This window comes from Mangifera indica, chromosome 8, assembly GCF_011075055.1.
Source record: "Mangifera indica cultivar Alphonso chromosome 8, CATAS_Mindica_2.1, whole genome shotgun sequence".
Taxonomy (NCBI): domain Eukaryota; kingdom Viridiplantae; phylum Streptophyta; class Magnoliopsida; order Sapindales; family Anacardiaceae; genus Mangifera; species Mangifera indica.
In genome coordinates, this window is record NC_058144.1 from 7,754,122 (window position 1) to 7,769,306 (window position 15,185).

Sequence of the window (15,185 nt, forward strand, 5' to 3'; positions counted from 1 at the left end):
AAGTTAAAAGGTTGATTTTGATATGACATAAAAAAACATTTGAATTTATACTTTCTTATGCATGAAACATTTCTTTTACAGTCAAGCTATTTCTTGAAGACTTTAATTTATATTTTTTTAGTATGTCAAAAGTAACGTTTTGATTTAACGATCACAACTAACATCTCACTCTTAATGATGGACAAAAAATGATAGTCGTTCAAACTTTAATGAAATTATGTCATTTGTATGGGCATATACATGTGTGAATAGTCTTTTATGTCACAAGACAACTTTTCAACATGCCCTTATGACATCTTTGTTACTCTCTTCTTGATAATCAGTCTTATATATGTGCAAATTTTTTATGAATAAGGGTTATTGGTTTTGTCTTATTTTATATTTATCTAGATAATAGTTTTAGCTTTCGACTAATTTGTATAGGAGATGGCCTCATTCTATCTATAATGTTGCTCTCTTGGTGCCCTATTAAGCATGCCTCAATGGTTAGCGCGTGCCCCCAACTACCACTAATACACGAAGCTCAATAACCAAACACACTTATTTTTGGGATATTAATAAAAGTAACTTTTTTTTTTAACATTTTATACATATATAGCTACCTATTTTCCCACCATATAAATATAGTTATTTTTTAATTTGATTTTACCTTTAAAAGAGAAAATTTTGGGATTTAGGGTTCGCTAGATGGGTTATCCAGTCAAGTACTCATTCAACTAATTTTTGAAAATAAATTAGTTGATTGGGTGTTTGATTGGCTAGTCAACCACTCAACTAATTAATTTTTTAAAAATAAATTGATTGGTTAAGCATTTGGTTGGCCAACCAATCACTTGACCAACTTTCTCATCGTCAAATTTATCGAAAAATTTTATATTTTTATCTCATTTAAGTTTTACTTAAATAAGTCAATAAATTTTATGTGTTGATTGAGTTTATATTTTAACTAGATGAATCTTGATTGAATGAATATAAAACTTACATATATTTTATATTTTTGATTATGTATATATAATAATATACATGTATATTTTAATTAATATTCCCTTATTTTTTAACTTGTTCATTATCCTTTTTGTCAAAGTTTATGTCACGCTCACCAGGTCGTGACACCATACAGGTACAAGGCATTAGCACATTAGTCATATGTGTCTACGTCATAAAACGTGTTGTGATACATACGACCCCTTGGGCTGTGCAATGTCATGTCGTTTTGACTTGAGGGTCCGATTTTATTGTTGGCTAAATGATTATATCCCACCCAGACTTTAACGGGACTAAAGTTTCTTCGTTTTCAATTTTCTAAATATAACATAAGTTTAATATTATTTTTTTTTCTCTTGGTTGTCAAAAAATAGTTAAAAGAAAATCTCAAGATTTAGACATAACTGAGATTCGCATTGACAGTTTGATATCTCGAAATTAGTAAAAATGAAAAAAATAGCCTTTTTGATAATATTTTATCATTTATAATATTTATAATTATTTATTAATAATAAATAAACATTTTATAAAATTTTAGAAGCAGATGAGTATCGCCAATTTTATTAAAATATGATAATGACTTTTTAACCATTGAAAAATAGAATTTACACGTCAAAAGTTTCATCAAAATTCGGTTGGAAAATAATCATCCGGCCATTATTATAAAATGTATTCATGCATGTACATGCATCATTTCATGATAGATGTTGCATGCATGGATCAACATAGCTCACCGACTGAAAAAGAGGACCCCACCTAAAGCGGCAGCGACGGCTCCACTCTCACATCCAAAAACAAATAAAAAGTAGGTCCCTGTGGCCCCACGCGTGCTTCCCATTACGACCTCTAGGCTGTCTGTTTTAAAATTTGGACGGCCATACGTACACGTGCCGGCCTCCAGGTTCACAGACATGTAACCCGTCGACGCGGAAAGAGAGGGCCCCACCTTAACTCAGAGAATGAGAAACTCTCTTGATTTGCGATCTGAATAATAATTAAATTATTTATTCTAAGGAGACAAAGGAATCTATAAAGATAGATATCAATGCTGTAGTTGGTTCTGATTACTTCACTCAAGCAAATTAAAGACGGTGTCCAACAATTGGCTACATTTAAAGTTTAACTAATCTTTCCAAAATTGTGATGTGAATCTGAAAGGATGGATTTGAAATTTGATAATTTAGGAAAATTAATGAAATTAGAATAAAAGGGAAGCAAATAAGGAAGAAAGTAAAGAGAAATTTGTTCTTGGAAGTAGGAAATAGAAAATTATATTTAGTGCCACTAGAGGTTACAACAAAAACAGGATAGAGAAACTTTAATAACTTCTCTAAGCTGCAAAAAGAGGAACCTAACTTATTATTTACATCATTTAAACAGCTCCATCATTCATCACTCTCTAGTTCCACCATCTATTTTAACATGATAAAAGAAGAAATAAGTACCAAACAACTAAAAATTTATGTTTCCACAAATCTGTTCAAAATCAACGGTTATAAACTCATCCATCATGCATCCACCACTGGTGGGGCCAGGTTGAGATCAAGATTCAGACCTCTTCTTGGCTTACAATCGACGGCCGATGATGAATCTGACTCACTCCGAACCCCACCACCGCTAACTCTACTAACCCCAATCGGTTCAAACCGAAGTGGATAAACCGGACCCATCATTTCAGGCCTTACCAACGTGTCAAGAAACAAAACAGGAGGCGCGTGGGTCACGCACCCACCCAGTGCCACACCACTCGGCTGCTGATACACAAACGGAAACCGACCCACATACCCGTTCCGACCGCCAATATGGCGCGTGACTTCGCGCTCCATCTCTTGCTCTGAGGACTCCACCGTACTACTCTGGCTAGGACTCTGGTGATTGCTATTGTTTCTGTTTACGACGGGTGCAATTTCGTTGGGTAAAGGGAAGTTGGTTTTAGCCTTAGGGCCACGAAACTCACGAGCTGCCGCGTCGTACGCTCTCGCCGCATCCTCGGCGGTATCAAAGGTACCGAGCCAGACCCGACTCTTCTTACCAGGGTCTCTGATCTCGGCGGCATAACGGCCCCATGGCCTCTTCCTGACTCCTCTGTAATGCATCTCAGTGTTTCCAGAGCTCCTTTTAGTTGCGCCATTATTTGTTTTATCTTTGGGTGCCATTGTTGGCTGTAAATAGATAGATGGGATTTTAACTAGAGTTACACTATGTATTGCGATTTGTAATGGAGAGAGGATAGGCTGGGTTGGTTTTTATATAGAGAACAGGGGAGTGTATTAAGGGAGTGCGGTCAATGCGGGATTTGACTTGGCGCCGCCCAAGCGAGTAAAGAGAGGAGACAATATGATAGCGTTGCTAAGACACGTGGCACCCGAGAATGTCGAGACAAGCGGCGAGCTACTGATGCGTGCCAGCTTTTGCCTAACGGGGTCGTTAATACACGCCCTTGACTTTTGTATCAACTTCACGCTTTGTTTGAGAAAATGAAGTCACTTTCTTATCTTAGCCGTATATTTTCCAAACTCATATACCTACACAAAGTGAGGTGTTCTGCACGCTCCTCTGTTAAGTTTGTGCGTAGGAGGCATCAGAGTAAGGGGGATTAGATAAGCTAACGGCGGATTCTTAAAATGTGTCAGTATGATCCGCCACATCTACGTCTCTGAGTCTGTCTGTTTTATACCTTTTGAATCGCTCTGTTGGACCGACATCTAAGCTCAACAACCATTTAAGTAATGACACGCGTCCTTGTTTGCGTTTGACGCGTCCTTAAAGCAAGCCTCCCCCGGCGATGTTTCGGTGAAATCACCTAATTGCAAGTGATCCAATCTCTCGTGCGCGTGATTTTTGAATTCTCTTCTAATGCGGAAAAGTAGTAGTCTCTTTGTGATTGGAGAAGGAAGAAAACGTGTTAAGATATAATGTTGCAGTTTTCTATGATTCTTGGCTAAAAAAAAGGCAGCCTAGATAACAGAATTTATAGACAACACGTCTTATCAGGTTGATGCTTATGTTGACAAGACGGTGAGTGGAATCGTACCACCCATTACATCTCCAGAGCCCTGTTGGGCTTTTAAATCAATATAGTTTAAATAATTCTTTATTTTTTTAAGCATATGGTCTTAGGAGTATGGAGAAAGTTACATTGTTTCCAAATCAAAACAAATTTGGTGATCAATAAAGAAATATATCCCAACAATCTATTATTTTAAATAATAGGTGTCTACGGATCTTTAGGTCATTAGGAAGAGGGTCCTTTTCCATAGAATTTATAATTTAACAAGTATTTTTCTTTTCTCTGCAAGGCCAAAACAGTGTATCTGTACTGTACAAATCAACTACAAACTTTATATGTAGCCCATCCAGAGGAAGATCCATGCCCTCGTCTCATTAAAGAATATATGAAAAGCTAGCTGCAGCCTGCAAGCCGCTAAACAAAAAGATTTGCTATTGAAAAGCATCATTTAATAAAAGAAGAATTAGCATGTACTTTAATTTGCCATTTTAGATAAACATGAATGTTCTATGTGCATTGAGAGATAACTGTACCTTAAAGTATAAATAAGATTTCATTACCTTCTTGCAGTAAGAATACCAGGGGTGGGAACATAACCATTGAACCTAACTGATCGTACTGCATCAGCAATAACATGTTCAGCTACCGCTGGAAAGCACGAGAAAGCCAGTCATCATCTTTGTTGAGATTTTCCATCATCGATTCATTAGCTCCTTCGAAGTTACTGAAAGTCGCATGATGAAATTGATGACCATGAGTGGATACTTGTTGAAATCTGGCCATTTCCATTTACTTGTTTCAATTAATTAAGTTCTTTGGTAGATCTAGATTTAATGGATTAGGTTTTTAACTTATTAGTTAGTCAGCTTATTGAATGAACTTCTTTAGGTTGGTTTGTAATTGGAGATAGTGGTGGATTCGATTCAAGGTCGAATAAGAACCAATTCAAGCTCCTCTTTAATCAAGAACGACCATCTCAAAATCAAGCTTGGCTCACTCAATTAGTAAGCAAGGACGGATATTAGTATTTCAATTGCTTGTGTGCAGCCAACTGTGACATAAACACCATCTGCTGACTATTGACTTGAATTAAGATCATGAGAAAGGTATTCTGCAATTGCCCTGAATGGTGATGGATGAGACTCTGTTATTATACACACAGACACACACACACACTTAAATTACCAGGAGCTAATATTACCAGTAAATTTCACTTCATTAACCTAACGTTATTGCTGGAGGAAATTTTACCCCTAATTACCTTCGTGCAGGAGGAATACAAAGGATAGGAGCATAGCCATTGAACTCAGCTGATCGTACAGCATCAACAATAGCATTTTCCACTAATGCCGTGGTTCGGATGCACGGGAAAACCGACGGATCACCTAGGGTGAGCGAAATGACGGGCCGGTCATCATCTTTGTTGAAATTTTTCATCATCACTTCATTAACTCCTTCAATGTTAAAGAAACTTCCATTATGATCATGAGTGGAACTTTGTTGCAATCCCTCCTCCATTCCTTACTCAGCTAGCTACTTAATTGCTTGAGTTTCTTAAGATCCAAGGGACGCGTGTTTATAACTTGTTTAGCTGGTCAAGTCTCTCCCTTAAAATAAGACTCATTTAGTAATAATAATTCAGTTTAGTAGTTCTTTTGTTTCCTATTTCCACATGATATGTTTTTCAATTTCTAATAAAATATTTTTGTTGACTGCTGCTGTGCGTGCTCCCATGCATACAATCTAACGCGTTTTTAACTCTATCGGAGTTGGGTCTGAAGCTCGCGGAAAATATTCATCATTTACCTGAGTACAGACAGAGAGGCTGAAATCATCTCAATTTTGATACGAGCTATGAAGCTTCAGGTCAAGAAACAAAACCTTGAAATTATTAATTTATTTTAAAGATCAATGCGCAGCTACTTAGAAAATAAATAATGCATATATAACTGTATGGAATAGGCAGGTAATGAAAAATCAAAGCCATGATTTGTGCATCGTCCAACGACAATGGTCCTTCATTTTCATTTGGATAATGACGAATTATTTAGATGAAAATAATTTATCTGAACGATTTGTTTGTCATCTAGACAAATCGTTCTTCTTGCTATGAAGGGTTGACGGGGGAGAGATAGCCGAAAAGGAGAGATGAGTGAGAAAGGTGGACCACTGACTGGAGAAGAGTAGAAATCCTAAGAAAAAATAACCACTTTTAAACTTTAGGTAAAAAGAAATTATTAGATTTTTTAAATTTAGAAGAGAAAATATGATAAATTTTTAGTAAATTGATATTTTTACTTTTAATTCTAACAATAAATTTAATAGAATGATGAATATTTAGGTCTTTGAAAATTAACATATGAGAATTTGTCATTTCACTAAGCCTTGGGTGGGAAAGGTTAAAGTCATGAATTGCACATAAGAGACATAATATGTAAGCACATTCAAGGGATACAAAGTTGTGATTCGGAAAAATGAAATTGAATAAAACTATATAAATAAATAATTTATATAAATTTATATATGTAAATTGAGATGTCAATTTGTGATTAAATATATTATATTTTTTTCTCATTTCAAAAATTTTCAATTAAATATTATTATATTAATTTATATAAATAAATTTGTATATTAATATTGCTTGATATAATTTATTTTTCTTGCTTTTTTATTTAACTGAAATTCCAGGGTTATTGATTTATTAAATCATCTAAAGCCCATATCGCATTTCAAGTTCCGACTATACTATTCAAGGCCCACCAAAGGCACGAATCAAACGGCTTACACTTTCTTACCGTTGATTGCGGTTCAGTGCCCGAAGCCCACTGTCACCACCGCCAAAAAAAATTCAAACTCCACAAAAGAATCCTTTGCTCTCTCTAACGGCTCCTACCATTTTTATTAGTTTCCTTCAACAGCCAAATCCCTTCTTAACTCAATTCATTTGAAGCCAGCAAATTTCTTAAAAAATCCTAATGCCATAATAGAATATATTTCAAGAACGCAGAATCCTCTCAAATCCTCTGTCTTTAATCAGTTAAGTTCAGTTTGGTTACCAAATCAGCCTAGCGCCTTGCAAGAATGAGTTCTGAAGAACCGCAACATCTTTCGGTAGATCGCATATCTCCTTCTCCCAAAAAAACCTCTTCGGTATCTTCCTCTCTTCCTCTCCAAGAATTACTCTTACTCTCACCTTCTCCACTCAGAAAATCAAGAACCCGTTTAGCGCTTCGGCTTGATGCGCCTGAGGAGGTAGCTCTGGAGTCAATTGGATCTCGTAGAAGATACAAAACAAGAGGAGCTCAAATGGGCATTTCGGGTTGTGGATCTCCAAGGAATAACCGGAGGCTAAAGAGAAGACCAGAGATTGAGATAATGAGAGAAGAGAGAGATATTGGGTTAGTGGATGAATTTGGTAAACTAAGAAAAAGGAGGCATAGCGTGCGGTCAAAGAAAGAGAGGCTTAGTTTGGTCCCTTGTGTTCCTTCTTCGAGTTTATCTCCAAGTATGTGTGGGTGATTCTTTGATTGGTTTTTATTTCATTTATTTTTTGTGTACTTCAAATTTTTTTGGGGGTTGATTTATGATTGCTTTGATGGCAAGCTGGATTTAGAAATGGATGTTGGTGGTCATGGGAATCTTGATCGAATCGGGCATGTGTTTGTTGATTTGATCATGTGGAGAGACGTTGCAAAGTCTAGCCTTTGGTTTGGCCTTGGATGTTTATGTTTCTTGTCTTCTTGTTTCAACAAAGGAGTCAACTTTAGGTGTGCGTTTCTTATTCTTTCTACTGTCATTCCATATTTCAGTCTGTTTGCGTTTCGATCAATTAGATATCTGAATTTCCCTATTCCTTGATTTAAAGCATCTTACCGGCGATTTCTCAACTTGGGCTACTGTTCTTGGGCGGATCATTCTTCTCAAATTCAATCTTGCAAAGGTACAAATCCTTTTTGTCTTATCATGTTAGGTTCCCATTCATTCTCTTTTATTTTTCTTCTGACTTTTAGAATTGGGAAATTTACAGAAACAATGATGAAAAGAAGCGTGAGTTTAAGCTGAAAGAAGAGGACATTTTGAGATTCGGTAGAGTCATTCTTCCGGCCACAAACCTTGTCATTTCAAAGACAAGAGAGCTTTTCTCAGGAGAGCCATCAACGACCCTCAAAGTGAGAACAATATTACTGGTCATGCGTTTGAAGACTCTAAACCATGCTTGTAGTTTTGCTTCTTATATGAGCTTTGTAATGCTTCTTGTTACAGGTAGTTCCATTTTTGCTTCTTGGTGCTGAGTGTGGCCATATTATAACGATGCGGAGGCTTTTTGCTCTTGGTATGATCACTGCAATCGTAATACCCATCTCATAATTTGCGGTCAAAGTTTATGAGAAGTAAGCCAATATTATTAGCGGCTGATGCAAATGTTTGTTATTGTTGGTGGCAATTTGAGCAGGGTTTTTTATCAGTTTCACTGTCCCAAAATTTTTCGCATGCTATTCTGATAGGATAAAACAGAAAGGTCTGTATTACACTCAGCCATGTACTTACAAAAGTTAGCTAGTGTCTCTATAAGATTTAGTAAATTATTGAATTCTGGTTGTTGCAGTTGATAACATGAAGTCTTACATACTCGAAGCATGGGGAGCCTGTTCTCACAAGAAGATTGTGGCATCATCAGCGATCATGGCTTTCTGGAATCTGTCTACTGTAAAAACCCGTATTTTAACAGGTAACAATTACACTTTATCACCAACCTGCGATTCATGGTTGTGTTGCATTCTTGTGCCACTTTTCACACTTTGTTACCAATTTGGGCTACTGATTGATCATAGAGATGTGAAACAGTTTTTGAAGATTCTTGAAAACCTAAAATAACTCATGTGAAATTATGCTGCAACTAGCAGTTTGGACCAAAAAGGAATTGGTATACCTACAATTCCCCCAGGAAATTGCTGTTGTAATTACACTTCACAAGTGAAAGATACTTCACATATATGATATAATATTATCAGGCTCATGATCTCCCTGATTAGTAGTGTAATCTCTTATGAGTATGGTGTGCAGCATTTATCTCTTTGGTAATACTCCGATACTGCCGGGAACATCTAGTGCCAAAACTGGAAGATGCGAAAACAATAGAAGAGGAGCAAGAGCAGCAACAAGCATTGGTGGTGGCAGAAGTTAGGGATGTCCAGAACTAGGTTTCTCTATGAATTTCTAACGCCAATAAGATGTTCATTAATAAGATGTTCATTAAAAAGACAGATGGGGCATTGTATTTTCCCCAAAGTTAGCTTAGCACTTGCTCTGGTGTAACATTACATTGAATCACCCTTGTTTAAGTATAATAATTTTTCTGTTTGTTTTCTGGGTGTTTGTCTGTTCCCCTCTCATTTTCTTTCTGGTTCACTTTTGAAATCCAAACACGATTTGAAGTTGAAAAAAATAAAAAATTATACACAGGAATAATTAGAACAAACAATAATGTATTATTATATGATTAAAGATTATTTTATCTTTAATTAAAATTAATTTGATAATATATTAATAATTTATTCACATAATAACATATCATCATTTTACTTAAATTTATACCAAATTTACTGTTAGTTAATAAACTATGTGAAATAAATCAGTTTTTAGTTTAAAGAATGTTTTATTACAAAAATTAGAAGATTATCTAGAAAATAAATTACTATATATAAATTATTATTATGTTTTATAAAATTTGATAAAAATTAACAAGTATAAATAATAAATATATTTAGTTAGAGGTAATAAAAGAATATTAGTATATTCTTTTATTTAAATATCTTTAGGTATAATTATTTTAAAATATTTTTATGTTATTTGTTATATTAATTGAAAATGAAATTATTTTTGTTTTAAAAAAATTAATAAATAAAAAATACATATATTAAAATCAAAATTAATTTGATAATCTTTTAATATCTAAGTCATATTACTCCTTATATTATCTGTTACATTACTATTGATAATAAAATATCAATAATACTATATATACAATTTTGTATACAAATAATAATATATCGTCATATGATTAATTATTATTTTATCTTTAATATTTAATTATTTAATCAAATAATAATATATTATTATTTATGCATAAAAATTATGTACATAACATTATTCATAAAAAAATATTAAAATATTATATTACTTATAAATAAAATTAAATAATATAAATAATAAAATTAAATTATTAAAATAACCTTTAACCTCCTTAAAATAAATACTATTAAAAATTTATATTATTATTATTATTGAAATCTAAATTATTTGTAATTTTCTTGGGTTAAATATCATTAACCATTATTAATTGTCATGGTGTCGATTAACTGAAAATTTGATGTATTTTATTTATTAAAAAAATTATATAAATAATTTATATAATAATATATGATAATATAATTAAATATTATTTTATTTTTAATTATTAAATTATATGATAATACATCCTTATCTATACATAAAAACTTATAGGCATAATATTATCAGTTTATTAGAACCAAAACATGAACATGCACAGCTCATCGCTGGTGACTTCGAAGCCAATGACCTACAGACACGTGTACAAAAGTCGTTTGACATAGTCAAGCCGACATTACAAAACCCTAAAGCAACTTCTCTTCATTTTCGTCCTCGTACTTTTAGGCGTTTCAATTCTCCATAAGGCAAAATCCAAACCTAAGGCAATCAATTGCGATGGCTACAGCGGGTGCCACAACGAAGAGAAAGCCAGTGTTCGTACAGGTTGATCAGCTGAAGCCAGGTACCAGTGGCCACACGCTTACCGTGAAAGTGGTCTCATCGAAACCCGTATCCGTCAACAAGCTGCGTGGTTCTAGATCAGTGTCTGCTCTCTCTCAGCCTTCTCGACCCCCGCGCATCGCTGAGTGTCTGGTCGGCGATGAGACTGGTTCCATTTACTTCACTGCCCGTAACGACCAAGGTACACTTTCCCTTTGTGATGATGTATTTGCAGTGTAGTAATTGCGATTTTAAAGATTTGATTTTTGTGCGAATTAATTAATCTGGGGATTGTTTTCTTGCTTTGTTTGTTTCTGTTTGTAATGTATTGTTTTTAAAGGCTAATAATTTTTTTTTTTTTTAATGGCAAGCAAAAAGCAAAGAAATATAAAGTTCAAAAATCTTTGCCAGATGATGTGTTTTAGGAATATCAAATACTAAAGTTAACATTTTTATGTAGTTTTGTGAATGGCTATTAAGATAGGCAAAAATGTTAAAACTATCGTGCTTTCTTTAGTTTATATTGAGGCAAAAAAATTGTGGTTCTGTTAATGTAATCTAATTAACTATGTTGGGACAAGCAATTCTATCATGATATTCAATACTCTAGATATATGAATTTAGTGAAGTTTCTTACCTGCAAGATTGATTGCATCTTCTCAGCTTATGTTGCGTTACATAATTATTTTAGTGAAAACTCTCATCATTGGAAGCTAAAGCTTGGGTACTGCTAAAAGTCATTTGTTTTGTTGTTTTAATTACTTGTAGTGGCCTTGCATAATTGTTGTTTGTTGGCTGTTTGTACAATGTTATGGTGTTGATAATCTTTTTCTAATGCAGTTGATATTATGACACCGGATGCGACTGTGATTCTGCGAAATGCAAAGATTGACATGTTCAAGGGGTCGATGAGGCTTGCAGTTGACAAATGGGGACGTATCGAAGTTACTGAACCTGCTAGCTTTGAGGTTAAAGAGAATAACAATCTCTCCTTGGTTGAGTATGAGCTAGTTAACGTTGAGTGATTGTTGTTATTTGGAAGTGAATATTTTTAGGTTAGCATTACTGAAGGTTTGATTTTTGTCCTCCTGTTAAGAGGGGTTCAGTTTTAATGTGGTACAAAGAACTTGCTGAAGATGTTGTTTCAGCCTTAATATTGATATGATGAACGCAAGTAATTTAAGTGTCAGATTGGGAATCAGATGTGGTTTGAAACAGATCAGTTAATGCTATCTTCTTATTTTTATTACTAAGTGAAGAATCTCTGATTCTTATTCTTGTTTCCTCATATTATCTGTCTGCATAGTATGCGTCTCTTTCGATTCCAAATTACTTGATGTTCTACTTTGCTGGGCCTAGATGTGAAACGCAAATAAAAGACGGCTGCTATTTTATGTATGTGTTGCTAATGAAATACAAATGAGGGAAAGCCTTATTCTTTTGCTTAAACAATAAAGGTTGCATATACCTGTAAGCTTCAAGATTCAGCTAATCGGTTACAACTAAACCTGATGCAAATATTGGCAGGAATACAAGCAATTCATGCAGTTAAAATATCTAATACACTCAATTTGGCGAGAAGGTTCAACACGGTCTCTCCTCCAGATGCAATTGCGAACAAGTAGAGGATATTACAGTCCTAAGCAAACAAAAGATGCAATTAGAAATAGAGTAAGTGAAACTGCACATGAACTGAATGCCGAATGTTTAGTAGAACATCTTGATGGCAGGACAAAAATTTCATAATTTCTAGAACCAAGATAAGGAAAAGGCAAAGAGAAAGACAGGGAGAGGGAATAATTAAAAAGAAGAAAAGCTAAATTGACTAACACGGAACAAATGGGATCACCATGTATATACCCCTGTGGCCGTGAAGAAATGGGAACAAAATGCCGACTTAAATTTATAACTGTTAGGATGAAAAATGTAGCAAGCCTAGCGTAAATATAAAACCAGAAAAGTAAAAATAAAAATTAAACCAGTTTTCAAATCATTTTTGCAGCAAAATCCGATTACCTCTGCTAAAGCAGAGAAATGAAAATAAATAGAAACTATAAATTGCAAATTTTTCAGCAATTATCTTGGTAAATTCTTCTCATTTTTATTTAATACAAACACTTCTCTTTAAAAGGCAAATCTTTTTAACAAAACAAAACAAAACATTTTTGAACCCACTGAACATTCATCAAACAGTACAAGCTTATTCAATACAAAATATCAGAATTCATAATCCAAAACGAAATAATAAATTAAAAGAGCTTAATTTAAAAAATTAGCAATACATATTGTTTTAAATGTCTAAGAACTAATTAAAAATTGAGACAAGAGTCAACTAATTCATCATCTAGTTTTGTAAGTACAGAAATCCAACTTTCTCTTCTGTCGATGATTGCAAACTTCTAATTATCAGTAATCACTGCCTTAAAATGCAGAATTTTGTACTTACAACTTGCTTGAATCCTCTGAAGATTCATCACACATCATCATTGCAAGCTGATTATATACAAATTATCAGTATGCTACCTTAATGATCACAAAGATCCTATTCTCAAATCAACTTCAATCAAGAAAATGTTTACAATTAAACATGGACAGTCAGTGACTCTTGACTGAATAATAGTTCAATTACAGCCACAGAAACATGAATAACAATTAAAGTTACCAAAATGAAATATATTCATAAATGACATTACAGAGGGAAACAAATACATGATTCATCATAACAACTGATAAACAATGAAAACACTTAAACCTATCTCACCAACTTGTCCATTTAGATCATCTTTAGTTAGTTTTTATCATGATTTGAGATGCTCTTAAGCATATTATTAGCTTTATTATAAGGGAAAAGAAAAGTTAATCATTATCACATGCAAAAGAAAATTCATCCAAAAAAAAGGCATCTGCAGAGTTCATTATGTCAAGGTTAATAACAGATCCTTTAAACTACTCCCAACATATCAATATTCTATCTTTTAAAATAAATAAGCTGTCTTTTATTCAACATCGGCTCTGACTGTTACATTGAAATAACAACAGTACTCCCTAATATATTATCAAGGTCAGTCCCTAATGGCTTAAATGCTTGAAAACATGAACAAATCCAAGCCATCCATCTTTGCATCTTGATCTTGATCTAGTCTTTTTTTGGCCTACAGCATGAAAAAGAGGAGTATGCACCTTCTTATCAAAACAATATGGGAGAAAAAGAATGGAAGATGGACTTATTTTAAGAATATAAACTTAACAATAGAGATGAGGTAGGACAAGAGTGTATGGCTTCAAGCTAAGCTAGTAGGCCATGGCCTAACATTTCCATCCATGAAAATCTGGAATCCAAAGGAAATTGAACAGGAAATAAAGAAATCTACACATGAAGTCAAACTAGTTTGTGATAAGGCAGTTACACTTGCAGTCTAATTCATTTTCTTAAAGATGTGATGAAGGCTTTATTAGGCCAAAATTTAACAAACACCACGCCACTAACTTACCGGAAAATTAAAAGGACAAAAAGAACTTCATTCAAGATGGTCCTAGATACCTATTTCAAGAATGAAAAAGCGAAAGTTAGGCAGCCTACAAAGTACAAGCAACCAATATCACCTTCTACTTAATGAAAAATAACAAATATGCCATTTCAAAATCTCATTCATCCACCTGAAAATTCAATCCAATGTATCTAGTTTCTCAAAAATTCACACAGAGTTGCACCAACACACAGTCAATAAATCAGCTCAACAAAAAGCAACGATTCTGTAACACAGCGAGGTGGAAGTACCTTCAGGAAGCCAGCCGTAACTGCGACGAGAAATAGAGAGCATTGATGTCATCAAAGCCGAAGCAGTGGCAGTATGATATGGCAGCATCGATTCCACGCAAAAGCTCGTTTGAACAGGGCTCCTTTCATTTCCAAATCGATACATTACATTAATTTCAATTAAAAATAAACAATAACCATCTGTATTCTTCACTTGTGCCTTTTTGTTTCACATGAAAGAGAAATTGTGAGAAGTTACTACTAACCTCAGAGTTCCAAGAGATAGGGGTTTATTAGCGGAGACACCAAAGGGAGAACGAGTCGCTTTGGTTTTGGCTTGAGAACCTAACTTAGCCGCGGCGTTGCGGACCGAGCATGATCGGAAAATGGATCTGGCGGCGGAGAACGAGGGCATCGTCGTTGTCAGAAATTAGCAAATAAAACAAATTTTTTACTGAAACGAAATTGTGTTGCGAAGGTTTTCGGTTTTCTGGAGTGAGCTAAAACCCTGCGGAGTGCTTGGAGTCACGGCTAGTACTGGCAAAGTTGAGTGTAACTCTCTATTATTGCCTAGAATCTAGACTATGACTCTTAATTAGGCCGGATAGGCCCAGCTGGAAAAAAATATTCGGACTGAACAAATCTCGGGCCTGGGCAAAATTT

At 34.3% G+C, this 15,185-nt stretch overlaps 4 protein-coding genes across 8 annotated transcripts; 2 read left to right on the forward strand and 2 right to left on the reverse strand.

The window, feature by feature from the left end:
• Positions 1–2,239: 2,239 nt before the first annotated feature.
• LOC123222542 (ethylene-responsive transcription factor 4-like) lies at positions 2,240–3,539 on the reverse strand. The gene has a single exon (XM_044645383.1). It carries the CDS (start codon positions 3,138–3,140, stop codon positions 2,493–2,495), a length of 648 nt encoding a protein of 215 aa, XP_044501318.1. The 5' UTR covers positions 3,141–3,539; the 3' UTR covers positions 2,240–2,492.
• Positions 3,540–6,857: 3,318 nt separating this feature from the next.
• On the forward strand, positions 6,858–9,362 carry LOC123223126 (reticulon-like protein B17). Its single transcript, XM_044646215.1, has 8 exons — positions 6,858–7,499; positions 7,608–7,761; positions 7,860–7,934; positions 8,022–8,163; positions 8,258–8,327; positions 8,448–8,513; positions 8,601–8,723; positions 9,059–9,362. Exons 1-8 carry the CDS (start codon positions 7,076–7,078, stop codon positions 9,193–9,195), a joined length of 1,191 nt encoding a protein of 396 aa, XP_044502150.1. The 5' UTR covers positions 6,858–7,075; the 3' UTR covers positions 9,196–9,362.
• Positions 9,363–10,624: 1,262 nt separating this feature from the next.
• LOC123222874 (uncharacterized protein At4g28440-like) lies at positions 10,625–12,018 on the forward strand. Its single transcript, XM_044645880.1, has 2 exons — positions 10,625–10,967; positions 11,606–12,018. The coding sequence occupies exons 1-2, from the start codon at positions 10,721–10,723 to the stop codon at positions 11,788–11,790; spliced, it is 432 nt and encodes a 143-aa protein (XP_044501815.1). The 5' UTR covers positions 10,625–10,720; the 3' UTR covers positions 11,791–12,018.
• A 167-nt stretch (positions 12,019–12,185) lies between these two features.
• Positions 12,186–15,079, reverse strand: LOC123222875 (protein NUCLEAR FUSION DEFECTIVE 6, mitochondrial). Of its 5 annotated transcripts, XM_044645883.1 has the most exons (4): positions 14,789–15,078; positions 14,544–14,665; positions 13,212–13,258; positions 12,186–12,404 (listed from the first exon to the last, which is right to left on the reverse strand). In XM_044645883.1, the coding sequence occupies exons 1-3, from the start codon at positions 14,935–14,937 to the stop codon at positions 13,239–13,241; spliced, it is 291 nt and encodes a 96-aa protein (XP_044501818.1). In that variant the 5' UTR covers positions 14,938–15,078; the 3' UTR covers positions 12,186–12,404; positions 13,212–13,238. The 5 variants fall into 5 exon arrangements, with proteins under 5 accessions (XP_044501818.1, XP_044501819.1, XP_044501817.1 ...); XM_044645884.1 differs by lacking the exon at positions 13,212–13,258 and having other exon boundaries at positions 14,789–15,077; XM_044645882.1 differs by lacking the exon at positions 12,186–12,404 and having other exon boundaries at positions 12,928–13,258.
• Positions 15,080–15,185: the final 106 nt, after the last annotated feature.

What these genes read in the sequence shown, in the direction of transcription:
- LOC123222542 (XM_044645383.1), bottom strand. Translation starts at nt 3,140, where the DNA reads ATGGCACCCAAAGATAAAACAAATAATGGCGCAACTAAAAGGAGCTCT.
- LOC123223126 (XM_044646215.1), top strand. Translation starts at nt 7,076, where the DNA reads ATGAGTTCTGAAGAACCGCAACATCTTTCGGTAGATCGCATATCTCCT. An exon ending in TTCTTCGAGTTTATCTCCAA is followed by an intron (nt 7,500 to 7,607) that starts GTATGTGTGGGT and finishes AGCTGGATTTAG; the next exon opens with AAATGGATGTTGGTGGTCAT. An exon ending in AAAAACCCGTATTTTAACAG is followed by an intron (nt 8,724 to 9,058) that starts GTAACAATTACA and finishes TATGGTGTGCAG; the next exon opens with CATTTATCTCTTTGGTAATA.
- LOC123222874 (XM_044645880.1), top strand. Translation starts at nt 10,721, where the DNA reads ATGGCTACAGCGGGTGCCACAACGAAGAGAAAGCCAGTGTTCGTACAG. An exon ending in CACTGCCCGTAACGACCAAG is followed by an intron (nt 10,968 to 11,605) that starts GTACACTTTCCC and finishes TTTCTAATGCAG; the next exon opens with TTGATATTATGACACCGGAT.
- LOC123222875 (XM_044645881.1), bottom strand. Translation starts at nt 14,937, where the DNA reads ATGCCCTCGTTCTCCGCCGCCAGATCCATTTTCCGATCATGCTCGGTC. An exon ending in CTATCTCTTGGAACTCTGAG is followed by an intron (nt 14,666 to 14,788) that starts GTTAGTAGTAAC and finishes TGGAAATGAAAG; the next exon opens with GAGCCCTGTTCAAACGAGCT. An exon ending in TTACGGCTGGCTTCCTGAAG is followed by an intron (nt 13,918 to 14,543) that starts GTACTTCCACCT and finishes TTCATGCTGTAG; the next exon opens with GCCAAAAAAAGACTAGATCA.